The sequence below is a fragment of the Ovis canadensis genome, chromosome 4 (genome assembly GCF_042477335.2).
Source record: "Ovis canadensis isolate MfBH-ARS-UI-01 breed Bighorn chromosome 4, ARS-UI_OviCan_v2, whole genome shotgun sequence".
NCBI lineage: Eukaryota > Metazoa > Chordata > Mammalia > Artiodactyla > Bovidae > Ovis > Ovis canadensis.
The window spans coordinates 120,077,121-120,098,542 of NC_091248.1; the positions used below are offsets into that span (position 1 = coordinate 120,077,121).

General features: G+C 41.7%; 1 protein-coding gene across 6 annotated transcripts in view; it reads left to right on the forward strand.

Annotated features, from left to right (window-relative positions):
* MGAM (maltase-glucoamylase) overlaps positions 1 to 19,405 on the forward strand; it is a 103,547-nt gene extending 84,142 nt beyond the window's left edge. For all 6 annotated transcript variants that reach the window (XM_069588599.1, XM_069588601.1, XM_069588604.1 and 3 more), the window contains 14 exons: positions 1,613 to 1,747; positions 2,215 to 2,302; positions 3,133 to 3,271; positions 4,447 to 4,580; positions 4,696 to 4,730; positions 5,066 to 5,182; positions 6,513 to 6,661; positions 7,238 to 7,322; positions 8,227 to 8,283; positions 12,367 to 12,491; positions 13,975 to 14,063; positions 15,376 to 15,425; positions 16,393 to 16,563; positions 18,370 to 19,405. In XM_069588599.1, coding sequence (XP_069444700.1) covers positions 1,613 to 1,747; positions 2,215 to 2,302; positions 3,133 to 3,271; positions 4,447 to 4,580; positions 4,696 to 4,730; positions 5,066 to 5,182; positions 6,513 to 6,661; positions 7,238 to 7,322; positions 8,227 to 8,283; positions 12,367 to 12,491; positions 13,975 to 14,063; positions 15,376 to 15,425; positions 16,393 to 16,563; positions 18,370 to 18,453 — 1,458 coding nt within the window. In that variant the 3' untranslated portion in view covers positions 18,454 to 19,405. The remainder of the gene's footprint in view (positions 1 to 1,612; positions 1,748 to 2,214; positions 2,303 to 3,132; positions 3,272 to 4,446; positions 4,581 to 4,695; positions 4,731 to 5,065; positions 5,183 to 6,512; positions 6,662 to 7,237; positions 7,323 to 8,226; positions 8,284 to 12,366; positions 12,492 to 13,974; positions 14,064 to 15,375; positions 15,426 to 16,392; positions 16,564 to 18,369) is intronic.
* The last annotated feature ends 2,017 nt before the right edge of the window (positions 19,406 to 21,422 follow it).

A 21,422-nucleotide genomic window follows, 5' to 3' on the forward strand; every position in this document is an offset into this window, starting at 1 on the left:
AAATAGCATTGCAGAAGCAATGAAGCAAGAGTGGAACACAGACTGGAGTGAGGTAGAACTAGGACCTTGGAGAGCAGCAGAAATGTCTTCATTTCATGGGCAAGAGCCCCTTTAGTGGGGTTCATAAATCAGAATGGGCAAATCGCTCACTTGTGTCTCATTCGAGACTCAGTTACCTCTCAGATGCGACTGGTGTTGACTCTGTCTACGCTAATCCTCCACTTTCCGCCTCTGCCTGAGCCGGAGCTCTCTGTTTCTGGTGAAAGGTTCTGTTTTGTTGTTTCTATACTTCTACCTTCATTTTCTAACAAAAAAGGCCTTCTTGACATGCTTGCCCTCCACAAGATGCTCAGTGATGTGACTCAACACCTTGACGCTCTCTGCGAGCTGGATCCCTGTGTGCTGGTCCATCTTTGTTTTTTCTTCTTGCTGCTCCTTGTGGTCTCTTATCTAGACGTTGGTTTTCCACTTGCCTATTATCTGCTGTGTATCAGAACTGGAAGTCCCCTAGTCCAAGTCCTCTTCCTATTGTTCCCACACCACCCACAACCTTGCCACCAGCATTGTTTAGTGGCAGTTATTTATTATTTATTTTATTATTTATTATTATTGAATTATTGAATTATAAATTATTTATTATTATTTTAACTCTTGAAATGCACTGATGAACACAGAAGAACCGATTTACTAAGACATACAAAGGGCCGTAAGTGTCCATAACAAGCATCATAGTTATGTAGAAATTTATGAAGATTTGCTGTTGTTAAGTGGAATGAATTCACAATTATGCAGTTTCTAAGCTCAGTGTGGTGGGGGAATACAAGGGTCAACAAGGGCCTTCCTCTCCAAAGGGTTATAGTTCTTGAGTTATACCTTGGGTCCATTTTCCAGGTTAAAATAAACACACTGTTTTTATCATTTGAAAAAGATAAGAGAAAGGGGAGTTGAAACTTTCTCTTTAAATTCTTCCAATTTAGTTGACACACAATTAATCCTTCTTCATAGAATTAAGATAAGAATTACATGAAATAATGTACATATTTAAAGCCTAGGTCACGCAATAAGTATTTGACACTGCACTTTTCAGGTGACTCTGAAACCATAGAAAACCCAGATACATATCGGTTAGATAGTTTAATGTAATAAAATGCAAACTTACCTCTTACAGCCTTTTCCTCCCGAGAATGAAATAGGGGAGAATCACCTGGATGTTTCTTTCCAACCTGTCGATAATACATCTGCTCTCTGCCCCCTTCAAGCTGCAGTCTCCCTGGCTCATGGTTTGTATTTGAGGAGAGCTTAGGAAACTTCAGGATGGAGGTTGAGGAGTGGGTATCTAACAGATGAAACAGTGAGTTCAGGGTGTTGGTAGCTACCATTCATGTTGAATCAAAGAGGAAAACAGTCCATGAATGCTTTCCGGATGATAAGAAGGGGTTTCATTCATTTGTGCTCAATTCTATTTTTTCCATTCATTGTATTTCAAATAAGCTAAGAACATTCCTTAAGCTCTGTTTGGATTAACTATCACCGCGCAGTATGTTTCAGGAAATGCCAGTTTTCTGTCTAATATATTTATTTGGGACAAATAAATTATATTTCCTTCTTACAGAAATACCGGGCATTTGTGGCCTTTCCAGACTTTTTCCGTAATTCAACCATCGCATGGTGGAAGAGGGAGTTGAAAGAACTGTACACCAATCCACGGGAGCCAGAGAAGAGCTTGAAGTTCGATGGCTTGTGGATTGTAAGTGTGCACATTTGTGTCTGTGTACATGGGGACAGTTGCGTTTCTATCTTTGCGTGCCTCAGCATATGTATCCCTGACCTTTAATCCGAAGAGGTAATAGTCATCCAGGAAAGACTTTGAACGCATCAGACTGCAGCTGTCCCAGTCAGGACCAGCCCACTCTGATACGCCTCTTAGCTTGTGCCTTGTCTGAAGTTCTGGTTATAAAAGTCCAAGGTGATAACCAGGAATTCCTTGGAACCAAGCCTACTTTACACCCTCAGTTAGAGTTTTTTCAAATCCTCTAGCCAGTCTTTCTGTAGGGCTTCCCTGATTTTTCTCAAGCTGGATTTGATGAATCTCCCTGGGCTTGTATCTATGGAACTATTGGATGGTGAACAATATACTCTCTGCTTCTTTGTCTCTGGGTTGACAGGATGTAACTCTTTTTAAAAGTAAAGTATCTCCGGGTTTGATATTTCTAGGATATGAACGAACCAGCGAGCTTCGTGAATGGAGCAGTCCTTCCAGGCTGCAAGAATGCCACTCTGAACAACCCTCCCTATATGCCACGTGAGGACCCTTGGCCTTCTCTGCTGGCAGCTTCATGGGTACAGGGAGTGAGCCCTGCCAGAGCCCAGCAGCCTGGCATTTGCCCTGATGCTCAGGGACATCCTGACTGATGCTCTGTTTTGCAGGGGGGTGGAGGGGGCGGCAAAGTGACAAGTGCATTCCTGAGAACTTTACCCAGTTGGGTGTGGACAAGTTATTGGCCCCTTTGAGTGCATTTCTCAGTTTTTTTCAGAAAACACTCAACAGTGGTAATGTCTCCAACAGACCCTATAGCTCAGTGTCTTACTTCCGCAGGCTCACGTGAGTCCCTCCCCAGGAATTGGTTGTGTCACCAGTGGGTGGGCACGCTCCCTCCCCTTACCATGGAGATGGTGACTTTGACACTGTCCTTGTGTTCATGTCTTGGATCCAATTATTGTTTTCTCTATGAGTGGTATGAGCTTCAGCAGATGACTTGCTCTTTCCAAATCTCAGTTTTTTAAACTGTAAAGGGAGGATCATGACATCTTCTTCAAAGAATCATGATAAGTATTATATGAAACAATGTACATGCTAGAAGCTTGGTTGGAGCCTGTCCGTGTTTGACAACTGCGTCCTCTGCACGCCACTGCTTTCTCCTCCGGGGTCCTGGATGCTGGCAACGCCTGCAGGTGCCACTGTAACTAAGAGCCAGGCACATTTCCAGGACGCTGGGGAGAAGAGGGACCCATGCAGAGGTCAGCTTAGACTTAAGAGCCAGACACTGCCTTGCTTCAATCCCATGAAGCGAGGTCAAGGCTAAACAGGATCAGGCAGGGGTCAATGTCACATCGCTAGATCTTTCTCCTCAGATCTGGAGTCCAGGGACCTGGGCCTGAGCAGCAAGACCCTGTGCATGGAGAGCCAGCAGGTCCTGCCTGACGGCTCACCGGTGCGCCACTACGACGTGCACAGCCTCTACGGGTGGGCCCAGACCAGACCCACATACGAGTGAGTCGTCATTGCCCTTCTCCAATGGGGACAGCCTGAGGGGACAGCCTGGGACTGGGGAAGCCACCCTGCTCCTCCTCTCATTCCCTCTTCCAAGAGTTCAGTCAGTCAGTTCAGTCACTCACTTGTATCTGACTCTTTGAGACCCGATGGACTGCAGCACACCAGGCTTCCCTGTCCATCACCAGCTCCTGGAGTCTACCCAAACTCATGTCCATCGCGTCAGTGATGCCATCCAACCGTCTCATCCTCTGTTGTCCCCTTCTCCTCCTGCCTTCAGTCCTTCCCAGCATCGGGGTCTTTTCCAATAAGTCGGTTCTTCAGGTTCTTCCATTGAAGTTGGTTTCTTTGCATCAAGAGTTGGGTAGATTTTAATTATAGCTCTATAGCAATTCTCACTTATTGGGTTGGCCTTAAAGTTTGGGTTTTTCTGTAACATCGTATAGAAAAACCCCAATGGACACTTTTGCCAACCCAGCATTAAACACTCATGAGCATGTAGCCACATCCTGTGATCCTAGTGAGGAGGACAGATTTAAATAAGAGCTGGTCATGCTGGTGAAAGGCTAATAGTCCTCATGGAGGAAACACACACAGAGACACAGGCAATCATCACAGGGTATGGATGATGCTATAGTAACTTTAGCTATTAGAAGGGAACACAGAGGACTGGGTATCTCTTTCCTTGACTTCAGAAGTGACTCAGCTCTATTGGGATTGATTGATTGATTGATTTTGTCATTCCTGTTGGCTAGCCAACTGGTGTTCTACTGGATTATCCCTGCCTCATTTTGTGTGCTCAGTCCATGCTTAATAAGAATTATCCTAAGGAAAACCTTATACAGGAATTCACCTTCTTCTTTCCCCAGTATATTAAACTGAGTATTGAGTAAAGAGATAGCAAGATTCAGTGACTAGCTATTATTTTTAGGTGATCCAGTGAGTCTATTATGTTCTGTAGTTTTTATAAAACATTGTAAAATACCATATAAAGGCACAAGTTTTGATATTATCTCCATCTCCTGGAATCAGTCAGTCGGGACCTCATGACCTGGTTTTCCATATTCCCTTCTGGGATGCATGAGATGCTTTGTCCTTGAGCCGTAGGCTCAGGAGCTCTGGGGCTTTCCTCCCCTGCTCTGCCCTAAGTCATGCCCTTGTCCCCCTCCGAGCAGAGCTGTGCAGGAGGTGACGGGACAGCGAGGGATCGTCATCACTCGCTCCACGTTCCCCTCTTCTGGCCGCTGGGGAGGACACTGGCTGGGAGACAACACGGCCGCGTGGGACCAGCTGAAGAAGTCAATCATTGGTGTGTGGGCTGCTGGTGGGAGCGGAGTCAGGATCTTGGATCAAGGATTCTCTGGGGAGGGAGGAGGAGGCAGGTCATGAGTGCCTCGTCTGACCCAGCCATGGTTCTCTTGCAGGCATGATGGAGTTTAGTCTCTTTGGTATATCCTACGTAAGTGTCCTTTTCTGTTCTTTTTAGAAAAAAAAGTATTTATTTATTTATTTATCTGGCTGGCTCGGATCTTAGTTGCGGCATGTGGGGTCTCTCATTGCAGTACACTGACGCGGTAGTTGCGGCATGTGGGCTTAGTTGTTCTGTAACTTGTGGGATCTTAGTTCCCCGAGCAGGGATTGAACACTTGGCACCTGCATTGCAAGGGGGAACTCTAACCACTAGACCACCAGGGAAGTCCCTGTGGTGTCCTTGGGATCACTCTTAATCACGATGCAGATAGTAACATCTTTCAGAAATCATTAACTGGCCCATTTTGTTCTATCTTGTTTCAGACAGGAGCAGATATTTGTGGATTCTTTCAAGATGCTGAATATGAAATGTGTGCTCGCTGGATGCAACTAGGGGCCTTCTACCCCTTCTCAAGGAATCACAATACCATTGGGACCAGGGTAGGACATTAAGCTCAGAGCTCAAAAGTCCACCAGGAACACAGACTCCCATTTGAACTCCAAGTAATGTATAGGCTTCCCAGGTGGTGCAGCGGTAAAGACTCTGCCTGCCAGTGCACGAGATGCAAGAGATGAAGATTCAATTCCTAGGTCGGGAAGCTCCCCTGGAAAAGGAAATGGCAACCCATTCCAGTATCTCGCCTGGAAAATTCCACAGACAGAGGAGCTTGGCAAGCTATAGTCCATAGGGTTGCAAAGAATCAGACATAGCACACGATGTTGTTTATATTCCCCAAGGACATCTTATAAACCATTAAACCCTTATGTTCCTTTAAAAAAAAAAAACTTGAAACATATTATGAAATTATTACCACAGTAGGGTCAGTTAACGCCTCAATCACTTCACATAATTACCATTCCTTTTTTGTGATGAGAACATTTAACATCTATACTCTTAGCAACTTTCAAGTTTATAATACAGTGTTGTTGTTGTTTAATCACTAAATAATGTCTGACTCTGTAATTGCATGGACTGCAGCCCTCCAGGATCCTCTGTCCGTGAGATTTCCCAGGCAAGAATACTGGAGTGGGTTGCCATTTCCTCCTTCAGGGGGTCTTCCTGACCCAGGGACTGACCCCATGTCTCCTGCAATGGCAGGCTAATTCTTTGACCACTAAGTTACCAGGGAAGCCCTTATTATATAGTATTGTTAACTATATATAAAACTAAGTATTGAGCAAACTCTGGGAGATAGTGAAGGACATGGAAGAAGACAGGGCAGTCTGGTGTGTGGCAGTCCATGGGGTTTCAAAGAACTGGACACGACTTAGCAATTGAACAACAGTCATTAGTTATAGGCACCATGCTGTACATTTAATCACCAGAAATATTTAACTTCTAACAAGAAGTTCTTATATTTTAACTGACAATCCATCTCTGTCCATCTTGCAATCTGAATTAAAAATGGGCAGAGGAATGGAATAGACAGTTTTCCAAAAAAAGATATACAAATAGCCAACAGATACATGAAAGAATCTTCATGTTTCAATGAATCATATTCCTCAATGTTCTTCAGATTATTCTTTTGCTTTGGGCATTGTACCGGATATGTACCTCCCACCCCCAGCCCAATTTCTTATGAGAAAGTTTTTCAACTGTCCTGGGAAGGCTTCAGTGATTTCTTTCAGTCTCTTAAACATACTCGCTGAGCCTCGTCTGTAGTCATCATTGGTTTAGCTGTGTGTGATCTTCATTTGGACTAACCATGCAGTGACCTCTTTAAGTCCCCTAGCTCCCCTAAGCGCTGAACACTCTTTTTTCTCTCCTTAGAGGCAAGACCCCGTGTCCTGGAATTCTACCTTCGTGACAATCTCCAAGAGTGTCCTGGAGACCAGATACACCCTGTTGCCGTATTTCTACACCCTGATGCACAAGGCCAGCACAGAGGGCAGCACCGTCGTGCGGCCTCTCCTTCATGAGTGAGTGTCCAGCCAGGATCCCAGTGACTGTGATAATTTCCTTCTCTATAGTAGCTATTACAGAATTCTTCCAAATTAAAGACAGGACTGTCTTTGCCAAAAGCTCTCTAGGCACAGACCATACGTTATGACTCTTTTAAGCATGGTGTCAGTCACACCTTCACTCTTTGATAAAAGGGTACTGAATATTTTTAAAAATTCAACATGGTAGACAATGCAACATAGAATAATTTCTTTCTAATTTGGGCATTTGTAGTAGCTCACATCATAAAAGATGGTATTCCGGGGGATATCTGAGGAATGAAGACCATTCTTGCACTGAAGTTTAAGAAGTTGAAGTTGGAGATACTGATAGCGGAGAACATGTCTAAACCCAGCCATTTCTGGGTTTGAAGAGCATGGCATGTAGAAAGTGAAGATGTGTCTGATTAAGGTAGGCCTAGGGAAAGAATAAAGACGGCATAGAATGCAGCTGGATTTCCAACTTAGGTCTGAATTTGAGGAGTTTCCTCAAGGCCTTGACCTGGCCACCTGTAGAGGGGGTCCTAACTGTGATACCTCGGTTTCCCTCCCCAGGTTTGTGTCAGACCGGGTGACCTGGACTATAGACAGTCAGTTCCTGCTGGGCCCAGCCTTCCTGGTCAGCCCTGTCCTGGAGGCTGTGAGTATGGAGGCTTCTGATGAATAGGGGATCCCGACTGTGTGGCCAGAGACTAGTTACGAAGCAGAGGCCTCATTGGATTGGGGTCCTGGGAGGTGCTTTCTTATCCTTCATCTGCCTTTGTCTCTTCTCCCTCTGAACTGAAGTCCTTCACTTAGATGTTCTGGTCTTCAGCTCCCTCGTCTTTAAAAGCAGCATATCAAGTTCTGATTCATTGAACAGTCAAGAAGGAAAAGAACCCTCTGATATACTTGAAGATATAATTGTTTCTTCTTTAATTGAAATGAGTAGGAGTCAGGTGGGGGCAGTACTATTAATACAAAGAAATCCTTCCTACCCTCTGTCACTGTTAAAGCAAAACTTTTCAGAATTTTTTGCAACAATGTGTATAATGTCATCACTGGCCAGCCCTTCCCTTCCTCCAACAGAGGTCCCCAGGCAGCTATTTCTTTACTTCTTTTATCTATGATTAGGCTTCTGATTAAAATATCAGTTAAATGGATTTTCTCCAAAACTTATTGCACTAGTCATAATTTCTGAAGTATTGATGTCCATAAACCTGCAATTTTTCTTTTTCTTTTCTGCTCTAGACCCAACCTCAGTTTGTCTCTTTGAAGAGGGTATGGGATAAGCTTATAGGCAAATGATGATTTTTTTTTTTCCCCCTGTAAGTTCCGGATCCCAAAGGGTTTTACAGAAGCCACCACTTTTGGTTAGGCAAATCTCCCAGTTTGAGAAGAGGGCAGGGAAGGAAGCCACTCCCAACACCAGCGACCTCTAGAGAGGGGAGGTCTGTGGGTCAAGGCCATTACTGTTGCTTTGGCTCCTCTACTATGCAAATGGGTTACTCTGCCCTCCCTAGCTGAGCCTACTGCACTCACGCCTTATTTTTGTTTAATTTTAGAACACTAGAGATGTCACTGCATATTTCCCTAAAGCCCGCTGGTATGATTACTATACGGTAAGTTTTTTCTGATTGCCTCTATAGAACCTGGGGAAACGATAGCACTCCCAGTCTTCAGACTCTGACAGACCTCAGGTCAAATTCTGGCTCTGTAGCCCACTTGCTGTGTGCTCTTGAACGAGGCAGTTTCACCCTTGTGGACTCAGTTTTCTTACCTCCACGTGGGAAAGGCCACTTTCCTCACAGAGCTGTTGTGAAGTGCATAAAGGCATCTCCTGCAGTTCCTGGCTTTTGGTGGGTGTTCTTTGTTAGTTTGTCTCTTTCCTTACACCACCACTTTTCACAGTGCTGTATACTGCAGACACTAGAAAAATGCTTGAAGTTGTGCTGGAAACTATGGTTTTTATTTATATCCTCCCTGTTAGACTGGAAGTTCATAAGTATTAGAAGCCTTTTCCTCTCTGTCTTTTTACATACCTCCTTCTATAATAGAGATGCCCAAAGGGTTGTTGAATGTACTTTCTAAGGTAAGCAAGGTCCTTGGCAGTGTGCAAAAGGTACATAGAAGTATAAGGCCTGACCCCTGCGAACTGGTGTAATGTAACTGCATTTAGAAATAGGGAAGGAACGCAACCTTCTCCATCATACAACTTTTCTGGGCTAGTCTGAACCCCAGAGACTCAGCTGGGGAAACAGAGTGTTTCACAGAAGCTTCCAGCAGGGACCTTTTGCTGGGATACAGAGAAGTCAGACTTTGATCCTTTTTTTCATTTTGGTAGATTTTTTAGGGTTTTGTAAATATGTATAATATGACAGATCAATATGTCATCATCCTTTTTCAGAAATGCTTTTCATTGTTATTTTTTTATATTCTCCCAGATTACATTAAATAATATTGTCAATTCAGAAAATAAAAGCACACTTGAAGTAACATATATTAGATAGTATATCACTATCTATTATATACTAACTGTATAATTAATACCTACTTCATTATATAATTATATATTAGTAACAATATATAATTATGTTATTTAATTATGTAATTAATATGTCATATATATCACTTTATTATAAATCAATTGTATAATTAATATAAACCAATTAATTATATAACTATGTATATGTTAATGTATGCCGCTGCTGCTGCTAAGTCGCTTCAGTCATGTCCGACTCTGTGCGACCCCATAGACAGCAGCCAACCAGGCTCCTCCCTGGGATTCTCAAGGCAAGAACATTGGAGTGGGTTGCCATTTCCTTCTCCAATGCATGAAAGTGAAAAGCGAAAGTGAAGTCTCTCAGTTGTGTCCGACTCTTTGCGACCCCATGGACTGCAGCCTCTCAGGCTCCTAATGTATATCTGGGAAGAAATGATAATGTTACAGATTTATTCCTAGAGCGTATATATTTTACCAAAAAAGTCCAAGAATATTTCATAGCAGCAAGATTTGTAAAAGAGCAAAAAACTGGAAATAAGCCAAATGTCCATCAACAGTAAAATGGATAAGTAGATTGTATTCTATTTTTAAAACTAGATACTAATAAAGTGTTGCTACACAAATAAAGATAATAAATATCACAAACATAGCCTTGAGCACAAATAGCCAGATACAACTTATGAAATTCAAGTTCAAAACCAGGCAAAAATGATAAAAATCAGAAAAGTTGCTGCCTCTGGTGTGGTGATTATTATGAGAGGGGAAGAGAGAGCCATTTGAGATGCTGGTAGTAGTCATTGATCTAGGTGGTGGTTTCATGGGTGTGTTCACTTGGTTAAACTTTATTGAGCTGTGTACTTGTTATTTGTATAATTTTCTGTATGTATGTTATTAAGAAGTTAACTAGAAAATTTGTTTCCTCAGAAAGATGAGAAGATATGCCTAAAATAAGACAGCATGCTTTATACAAGATATACTCACAAAGCAATCCTTGCAAATTAAAGGCATGATGCAGGAATGTTGCTTAAAAGGAAATTGTAAGGTACAATCTAGGAAATTACCCAGAAAGTAGAACAGACAGGCAAAGAGATGGAAAGCAGGAAAAAAAAAAAAAATAAGAAGGCCCATTTGTTTTGAGAGCTCCCATTTCTGCGCAGTTTCTCTGCTGCTTGTCCAGAGGAACTGGGAGTGAGCAATTGCTTGAGGGAAGGGTGGGCGAAGAATGTAAGATTCCTAGCTCCCTACCTTGGTGGCTCCCACTTCCCAGGGATCATGACTCTTCCTCATTGCTGCCTTGGTAGCTGTGGACTCTCATCCCCCACTGTCCCTTCTGGGCTCATCTGACTGCAAAAGCAGCATGGCGTGCTTACTCTTGATCTTCAGGCCCCCACCTGTTTGATGAAGGGGCAGGTATCTTGAGGCAGGACAGGCTGGTGCACTTCTGCCAAAGTTGGACCTTCATCTACTCAGACTCTCGGATTCTGGAAACAAGCTGCAGAATCAGCAGTTGCTAGCCCTTCGCAGAGTTTTTTCCTGTCTCGGCCATGCCTGTGTGGCTGCACAGGCCGTGATGTTGGCTTCTACCCGCCCCTCTTTCCTTTCTATCGTATTGGGCATTACCGTTTGTAAACTACTGGGACACGGAGAAGCATGGAACTATTCTGACTTGTCTTATTGATTACCTATTTTAGTTAAGACTAAGAGCATATAGTGTGTGAGTGAATCAGTTTTCATCTACTTCACTTGTGGCCATTTTGTTTGTTCACAGTGTAGACTATATATTGGATTTTAAAGCCAGTGTTTTTCAGTCATATTCAGTGATTATGCGGTTGGTGAGAATTCTGTACAAAGTCATGTTAAGTTGTCTATTCTTATTTTAATAGTGCTGCTTTAAGATTTGACCTTAGAGTCATATCTTTATGGATATTTTAACAGGCACTTTTTAGGCGAGCCCAGTCAGAAATGATTTCAAGGAAAGTAAACAAACTTGTGACTCATCAGGTACTAGAAAGGAAATCATGAGAAGGTATCATATCCTATGTAGCCACAATGTGTGGTAGAGTGAAAAATAAAAACCATTGAAAGAAATAAAGAATTTGGTAAGAAGATAACTTTGACAGTTTTACATGTATCAAGTTTCACTTGAAGGTAGAACCATCAGTCCAGTATTCATAAGATACTGGAATAAATTCTCATTAGAGAGCATATAATTCACTTTTCTCATGATATCAGTGAGGAAATTGAAGAAGCCCAGAGATATGGGCTGGAATTTGTATTAAGTTCTGTAGACTCTGGAGTCCTAAGGCCGCCCATGAACAGTCTGACCCAGGGAATGTGATAGAGATCAAATCTGTATAGAATGAACATCAGGGACCAACCAAAAGTGAAGAAATGGTAGCTTTGCTCCTTACCTCTAAAGTGGTGATTCTCCGATGGGAGGACTTGCCTACCAGGGGACACTGGCCAAGCCTGGGGATATTTTTGGTTGTCACAATGTGGTGGAAGGTGGGGGAGAGGCTGCTGGCCTCTAGGGGATGAACATTGGTCAACATCCAGAAAGCACAGAACAGCCCTCACAACAGAGTTAGCTGGCCCAGAATGTCCATAGTGCTGAATATGAGAAGCTGGGCTCCAGCTTGAGAACATGTTAGGAAGGAATTGAGATTCATGGCTTGGGGTGAGAGCCACTTCTCCCTGTCACATATGGGGCAAGATCAAGAAGTAAAACATAAAGGAAGATACAGTGACTTAAAGATAAGGATCTGTGAAGCAGGTCCATTCACTTTAATGATTTCTGTCGAGTAGGAGTCAAAGGTGTTAGTGAAGTTGGTGGGAGCAGGGCATGGGGCAGTGGAGGGAGATGGAAGCAGAGTGGGGACCGAGCAAAGGGAAGGTCTGGACATGTCGTTGTGGGGAGTGAGTCAGGAGCCGAATAAAATAAAAGGATCATCCAGCCTCCTCTGGCACTGCTGCTGGATGCAGAAACAGATGTGGAGTGAGCCTAGCGTGAGAGGCAGCTATGGTTGAGATCCTGACCTCATGTCCGGGCAGCCTGGAGCCCACACAGCAGGTGGTAAGTGTGGAAAAGCGTGATAACCGAGGCCAGACAGCAGCAGGTCCCGAGCGTGGACAAGATGGCTTGTAGATCATTGTCCAGACAGAGGCGTTCCCTTATCATCCCTGACCTTCTTCTCACCCACAGGGTGTGGACATCCAATCGACAGGTGAGTGGAAGTCCTTGCCAGCGCCTCTTGACCACATTAATCTTCATGTCCGTGGGGGCTACGTCCTGCCCTGGCAAGAGCCTGCACAGAACACCCACTTAAGGTGAACAAGGGCCCCAGATTTCTTCTTTCCACGCCTGTTAACTCAGATCCTGGTGAAGCCCACCAATCTGTAAACTGTACCCTCAGACCCAAAAGCACTTTTATGGGGCTGGCCAAAAAGTTCATTTGGGTTTTTCCGTAAGATGGTATGGAAAAATTTGAATGAACTTTTTGGCTAACCCAATAGTAAACATTTTTGTTTGCTTGCTTGCTTGTGTGGATTTTAGCCTTTTTTGGATTTTGTACTCGTCAAACAATTCTTAATTAACAGCTGTTTGAGATCTAAGTGGGTGAGGTGTTAGGTTTAAATAGTGACATTTGAAATGGAAGTCAAATAGGAGCAACCATGGTTCATGCTAGTTTTAAAAGACTACCCAGGAGCCTGGCATGCTACAGTCCACAGGATTGCTAGAGTCTAGGTGATTTAGCAACTAAACCACCATCGCCACCAGGGACTTCCTTAGTGGTCCAGTGATTTGACTTTACCCCACAATGCAGGGAGCTCGGGTTTGATCCCTGGTGAGGCAGCTAAGATCCCACCTATCTCGTGGTCAAAAAACCAAAATGTGAAACAGAAGGAATACTGTAACAATTCAATAAAGACTTTAAAAATGGTCTACATCAAAAAAACCTTAAAAGACCATCTGGATCATAATTGTCTTTTTGCTAAGAATATTATTGCTAAAAACTTGTGTAAGCCAGATGGAAACTGAGGCTGAGATCCCTTATATGCCAGGTTTAAAAATTCTAGGCCTAATGTATAACCTATATATTCTAGACCTATATAATAATTGATAATAGTTGACATCAGGTGAATGCTTGCTCTGTGCCTAGAACTGTACTAATATGGAGACTTCTATTTAGAGATTTTCTAATTTTCCTAACAAAAGGAAAACTAAGCCCTTGGTATAAGTACTGTTATCATCCCCATTTTGCAGATAAGCAACGAGAAGCTTCAGGAGGTTAAATGATTAACTTAGAGTCATATAGTAAGTAGTTGAACAGAGACTAAAATCCATGTCTATCTAAAATCCATGTCTATCTGATGTCCAATTAAAATCCTTGAAGCAGTATTGATTTGATTGCAAAAATTCAGTTAAAAACTGAAGGACTTAGGACATCTGTAAGCAGAACTTCGCTGTACATGTGGAGATCAGGTCGTGAAGGAAGAAAGATGGAAACACTAGGCTTTCCTCACAGTGGGGGAAGAAAGGAAACCAGTGCATTTACCTGTAGTTCTTTGCAGACACTGTAGAACTCCTGTGAACTTATAGAGCCTTAAAATTCCCCCTGATTCATTCATTCATTCCTGACATGAAATTGTCGAGCTTATGGAGTCAGAACTAGAACTAGACCCCAAGGCTCCAGAATCCTAGTATCCAGTCTTTACATCTTGAAGCTCTTCCTTTTTGTTTCTATGAAAATGCTTGGTTTGTGGCTGTGGCTTTGTTTTTATCCAATGTCTCTTTCCTACCTCACTGCAGCCGTCAGAAATTCTTCGGTTTCAAGGTCGCCTTGGATGATGAGGGGACTGCTGAAGGCTGGCTCTTCTGGGATGATGGGCAAAGCATTGGTGAGTAAGGGCTGCCTCCAATTCCTTCATGTCAATACCAGGTTCCTGGATATCTTATAGAGCTGCTATTTTTTCCTTTTATGTGTTAAGACAATTGTGCATTTTAAAATATAGTCATTTGTTGCTCTAAGTGTATAATACATGATCTTTGTGCCTCATCTATATGAAGCTTAGTTCAGAATCTCTCACCATTATCTAGTTGTCCTAATCCATTGTGAAAAAGAACAGTATAAGGAGCTGTAGGGAAAGTTTCTTTGCAGCCAGCTGAGCTATACTTCCATATATAGTTTATGTTCAAAGGCAATTCCCTAATTATGTGTTCCACTAAGAAAAGCAATGCTTCTATCAGCTTTGCTATTATTCGGAAGAGGGGGTTTCTATTAAGAGTTTACAGGAATTAGTAAACTCTCAGAAGGATGTCTCAAGTACTATTGTTATTTCTATGCCCAGGGATGTCCAATAGGACTTTCTGCAACAATGGAAATGATCTATATCTGGGTTGTCCAACATGGTAGCAATTAGGCATATGTGACTGCTGAGCACTTAGAATGTGACAAGAGTATCTGAGCAACTGAAGCTTAAATTTTATTTGATTGTAATTAATTTAAATGTAAGTAGCTACATTTGTCTAGTGGCTGCTATCTCAGACAGCACAGTTCTGGAGGATAGGCAATGCCTTCTGACTGAGTGATAAGGAGCTCCGAAAGAGGCAAGCATCTAGGGAAGAGGGAGGAAGCCACAGAGTTAGGGTGTGTGTGTGGGAGTACCTGTAATAGTAAGGCTTTGGCTAGTCCACCCTTAAAGATATTCTCCCTGGACCTGTGGCATAAATTAAGGATAAGAACAAAGAAGTCTTTTCTCTGGAGACTGCATTTTAAAAAATTGCCTAAAACCACTCAAGATGAACCGACCAATTGTACACCAGTCTTGGTGTTTGTGATGTGGGTGTGCATGCATTTGTGTGCATATATGTCTCTAGCAGAAGAAATCTGGGAATTCCAAGGTGACTACCAAGAAGTTGGGAATCACAAAAGAGAGAAGAGGATTAAGAGCGATGTTAGAAAACTCCTTTATAGGAGGGACCTCTGTTAGACCAAGGCATCTGTATACACTTGTTTCAGACAGTCTGTGTAAACTGAGGTTGGGGGCAGATTCTGACTCATCCCTCAGAATGAAAGTCTGTAAAGAAGAAAAATAAAATTTAAAAAGATCACAAACAAAAAACATCCCTACTTTTCCAAGCAAGTTAGGTAAGCCATTAGAATTCCAGGGCGCAGTTCCAGGTCATGCTTACTTTGTTGTCTGTTTGCAGATACCTATGAAAAAGGACAATATTACCTGGCCCACTTTTCAGTCAGCCAGGTGAGTGTGGCTGGGACTATGAGGGTGAAAGTAGAGTTCTGCCAGCTTGCTAGGGCGCTGGACATCGCAGGATACACATCATCACTTAGAATTCCTTTACTGTTCACCTTCCTAATTTGCATCTTCAGTTCAGTTCTGTTCAGTTCAGTTGCTCAGTCGTGTCCAACTCTACGTGACCCCATGAACCCACAGCACGCCAGGCCTCCCTGTCCATCACCAACTCCCAGAGTTTACCCAAACTCATGTCCATTGAGTTGGTGATGCCATCCAACCACCTCATCCTCTGTCGTCCCCTTCTCCTCCTGCCCTCAATCTTTCCCAGCCTCAGGGTCTTTTCAAATGAGTCAGCTCATCAGGTGGCCAAAGTATTGGAGTTTCAGCTTCAACATCAGTCCTTCCCTTGAACACCCAGGACTGATCTCCTTTAGGATAGATTGGTTCTCCTTGCAGTCCAAGGGACTCTCAAGAGTCCTAACCCTAATTTGCATCTTATCCTTCCTCTAGACTTCAGATAGACATGTCAAGTGCTCCCAGGAAGTTTTCTGTGATTAAACACACTCGTATTTCATCAGTAGCTTAGTCCAATTCACCAAGCAAGATGGGCAGACCATTTCAATGTTTTCTAGCCCTTGTTCCTATGTTGCCTTGGAATGATTGGCATGCTTTGTTACTTCTCCACATGCGGGATATAAAGGTTCCTGCTAGCTGAGATTCTTTGTCTTCTTAGAGTTGGAGTGACTCTAGAGACCTTACTGGTGTTTAACCAGTGCAAAGGTGGGTGGTGGCTGGCGATAGGAGGCAGAATGTTAAATCCATGGTCTCACTGTCCAAGGTCACAAGGTGGGGACTCTTTTAATTGTCTTATTTCATGCTCTACATTTGTGCCTAAAAGAGATTGTAAGAAATTGAACAAATTTTGTTGTTTTTATTCCCTCCTCCTCTTGTTTCTTTTGTCTCCAATTGACAGAATACCATGCAGAGTCATATAATTTTCAACAAATACATCAGTGATACAAACCCTTTGAGACTGGGCTACTTTGAGGTCTGGGGAGTGGGCAGTGACTCCATCTCCAGTGTCAGCATCTCTGTGAGTGACGTGGTTATAACACCCACCTTCTCCTACAACTCTACAACACAGGTTTGTGACCAGTTCAAAGTCCAAATGGTATTTCCCAACCCTGAGCCATCGAGTGCAATTCCTGCCTGCTCCCATTCCCAGCAACACCCTCTCCTGCAAAGCCTTTCTGGAATCCCTCTGTGTTCAGGGTATCTGGGTGGACAACATAGAAATAAAGGGAAAGTTCAGAGTTTGTCATCATCTGGAATTGATGGTCTGGATCCTTATCTGTCATGTATGTCCTCCTGTCTGCAAACTTAAGGAAACCTTGTCTTTGATCTACTTCTCAAACAGCTTTAACCTTTCAAACAGCAGTAGCCTTTCATCAGTGATAAGACGTCCATCAGTTGAAGGTTGCTACATTTCTTCATGTGCCACAAAGAAAGAAAATAAGATCACAAAAGTATGAGACAATGCTTTCCTCTCACTTAAAACTTCTATTTTAAAAGTACAGAAGCTTTACAAAACTCCTTTAAACAGAGATTTTTATCATTTTAATATGATACTACAGAGGAAAATGTTGGGTAGAGACACATGGACACTGAGACATCTGCATCAAAGTATTAATAATTTAAAAGAGGTAAAATCTGAATGTGAGGAGATATTAAACATAACCAATTTGTATCACACATTCTCTTCAATTTAAATTTCTATGTAAAATTTTAATTTACTTCAAATTACAATTTAAATTAAATATTTAATTTAATATTTAACAATTAAGTAAATTAAATACTTAATTTCATAATTAAATAACTTACACAAAATATTTAATTTAAATTTCTATGTTAATATCTAAATTACTTTATTATTTTTACAGGAGACTATGTGGCATGGAATTGGTTAAGGTATTTCCTCTCTATTATCAGAGGTATTGGTGATATATCATTTCGTGGAAATTGTTTCACTGCTGCCTATGAAATTTTCTCCAAAGCCACTTATATGCTTTATACAAGTTTTCATCATAGCATTTTCTTGGTTTTACTGTCAGCCAAGATTTATATTCATTTCTGAAATAATCTTGAAGTAGTTTGCTGTCCATCCATTCATAATACCAGGAATAACAATGAAGTTCACACATGCACAGACAAACAGTCGTCAGGAGAGCTACTTGTTCACAGTAATTCCTAGGCTGTTGATGGTAGAACAGATCTTGATTTCATGAATATTAAATACGTGAAAAATCTGCACCGTGGAATTACTGCAGTATAGTGGTCCTAATACCTAGCCTCAATGTAAATGGGCTCTTTCCTTATGTGCTTGCTTCTTGCTTTGCACAGAACTCTTTCTCTCATAATCCTTCCTAATTACAAGGCCTTGTTTCCTCATGTTTGTGGTTTTCTTGTCAACCAACTTCCCCACCTCTACCAAGAGCTTATAAAGGACTTTGCCCAAGTTTGTTACCGACACACAAGCTGACTGCTGCATGTGTGGTGAAACTATGGAAAGTATTTGCCTAGAAAAAAATGCTGAAATATTGACTCTTACTGGACAATCATCAAGGCACTATGAGGGAGAAGTGGGAAATGAAAGGAGAGCTCTGAGTAATGGAAATGAGAACATTTTCTCCAATTTGTCTGCGCAATTGCTTCTCTGCAGTGGTGGTGTGTTCCATTACTTAGGGTCTTGTCATCTTTTCCCTGTCACTGAATGATTTTTGTACTCTAAGGGATTAAGAAACACCCTTCTCACCTAAAAATCTGAGGGTGGTTGGAAGCGAGGCAATAACTTGTGAAAGTGTCTGTGGACCACTGGCTTCTATCTGTTTTGTTCAACTGCAGGAAACTTCCATTACCAGATGTCCAACACTTTTTCTTTGATTCCCAACAGGTGTTAAATATTGATGTGACCAGCAGAAACATCAGCCTACATAATTTCACTTCATTGACATGGAGAAGCACACTGAATTTTTAGAGCAAGATCCTAACTTCAAACGGCTTTGAAACTACTTGTATATTCGGTTGGCCAAAAAACTTCGTTCAGGTTTTTCCTCAAGATGTTACAGAAAAACCTGAACCTACTTTTTTGGCCAAACCAATGCTTCATGCTCATAAAATTATTGTGTGTTGCTAATCAGTTTATACCCAGTATGGTGAAAATGTTTTCTTAGTTTTGTTTTGCTTGGTCAGTGGTTTAAACCCTATGGAGTAGGCTGGAGGGCGGTGTGGAAAGCTGTGGGTTATCTTGATGTCTCCATGTGATTAGTATGGTACTGATGGCTCATTACATATTGACTGAAGATGCACTGGGTCCATGATGAAGCATGTGCGCATATGTATATGTGTGTAATTAGGTGATGGGCCCACTCTAGCTAACTATACAAGCTACAGCTTTCCAGGACAGGTCAGGTCCTGGAGTTAACTAACACCACACACACACACACACACACAAAATAATCCAGAAAAAACATCTGCCAGGTGATTATAAGGAGATGGGATAGTATGCCAAGAGCATGATCCAAAGGGAAGAAAAGGCCAATGCAGGGAAGATAAGTAGGAAAGATGAGAGACAGCAGGTGATAAGGACAAAAGTGATCATGACAAGTAAGAGGATTATGCAAAAATATGAAGAATAGTAGCCTCATTGGAAGGAGGAAGGAAGAGCCAATTCATTTGAAAGCAAGAGGAGGAGTTTGGAGGAAATTCTTAGCACAAGGGAATAGGGCTGGGGTGAGATTTGAGCATGCAAAGTTGAAGGAAGGAGTTTGAATGTAAAAAGTAACTTATTATTTTTTTTTTTTACTGTGGTATGTTTTGAAATGTGTAAATCTTATTTCTCTATTCTGTGCCTAATGTACATAACCACAGTTCACACAAATGCATGCAATTTATACGCCAAAGGAAAATAAATGATCAGATTAACAAGAGATTTTGAGTTCTGTGGTAATTTGACCATGGGTAATCTCACTTTAGTATTAAGACTTCTTATTCAGCCAACCCTTGTGAACTGGTCTTGTTCTCTTTGGCATCAGAGTGACTGCAGGCTAATTCATCAATGGAATGAACAGACCTGTGATTATCCACCCTTTTCCTTGTGTCTCTGGCATGGGTTTCTCTTAAGGTTTAGGTTTGTGGGAGAGTGTATTTGGATGATTGTTGTTTTAATCATCATAAAAATTACTATGTTTGGTAACATATCAACCCTGGAAAAAAACAGAATTTGGAATGGTTATTGATTAAAACACTAGATGGTTAGAATTTGGGAATAAAGAAATTACATACTAATGTTTAACAAAGATATTTAAATATTACTTGAAAATGAGTATATTGGAGATAGTGTTTACTTTTCTATATCTTTTTAATTTCTTTTCTTTTAAAAACTGATGGATAGTTGATTTACAATATTGTGTTAATTTCAGTTGTACATCAAAGTAATTCAGCTATATGCTCCTACTAAATCACTTCAGTCGTGTCCATCTCTGTGCGACCCCATAGACGGCAGCCCACCAGGCTCCCCCGTCCCTAGGATTCTCCAGGCAAAAACACTGGAGTGGGTTGCCATTTCCTTCTCCAATGCATGAAAGTGAAAAGTGAAAGTGAAGTCGCTCAGTCGTGTCTGACTTTTCACGACCCCATGGACTGCAGCCCACCAGGCTTCTCCATCCATGGGATTTCCCAGGCAAGAGTACTGGAGTTCAGCTATATATGTATATGTTAATACATACATATATATTTTTCAGAATGTTTTCCATTATAGGTTATCATAAGATACTGAATACTGTTTCCACTCAGAGAACATGTCTATAGTAAATCCTTGCTGCTTATCTATTTTATATACAGTAGTATGTATCTGTTAATGCCCCTACTCCTAATTTATCACTCCCACCTTTCCCCTTTCTTTCTTTCTTTCTTTTATTTTTGATGCCAGAAAGCCAGATTATACTTGTATACTCATGTGTCAGTGCCTCCATAAGGCTACAGAAAGATAACATTATTAAACTGACTTAGTGTTCTAATTATCAAAATAAAGAGCTTTTGGATGAGGGCTTGCATGAATTTAGGCAACTAGTGAAACATGGAAATATAGCCACAGGGACCCCTTGATCAAAAAGGTGGGAAACTTGTCAGCTATCCTATGATAAACCCAGGGAGGCTACCAGAAGGAAACAATTATTTACTTGCTATTTGAGAAATATTTCATGTTATCATCAAGGACATATTGGTAGAAATTGGCTCTGGCTGCTACAAAATGCTCAAGAACATTTCTGACTAGAGAATCCTGGTTGCCAAGTTTCTGAGTGAGGCATGGAAGGGTTGACAACATTTATAGAGTCAAGGACCCTCTCGGCAGTCTAGTGATACCTGTGGAACCCCTCCCGAGAGTGATGTTCTTAAATGCATGAAGTTTAATGCACACTGTTGGAAAAGAATCTTATTATATTAAAATGTGTGTTCAGTCACTCATTCGTGTCCGACTCTTTGCGACCCCATGGACTGTAGCCCGCCAGGCTCCTCTGTCCATGGGATTCTCCAGGCAAGAATATTGGAGTGTGTAGCCATTCCCTTCTCTAGAGGATCTTCCCAACCCGGGGATCAAACCTGTATCTCCTGCATTGTGGGTGGATTCTTTACTGGTGAGCCACTGGAGAAGCCCTCATTTTAATAAAATATACTTCTGCAAAATGTTTTAAAAGTTTAATATAGTAATACACGATGTGTTTTAAAATTATAACATTAAATAACAAGATTTAACTGTGGGTCTAATAATGTCAAAGCTTCAATGTGATGAGCAGCTTGAACAATATTTTGAGATATTTACTACAGTTTCTTAATGTGACATGAAAATATTGTTGATTCCGTTTTTGTAAAACTCCTGTGCACTAGTAAAATTACTGTGCCCCGCTGCCTCCATTCATAATCTAAGGAATTTCAGTTAGAAATTGA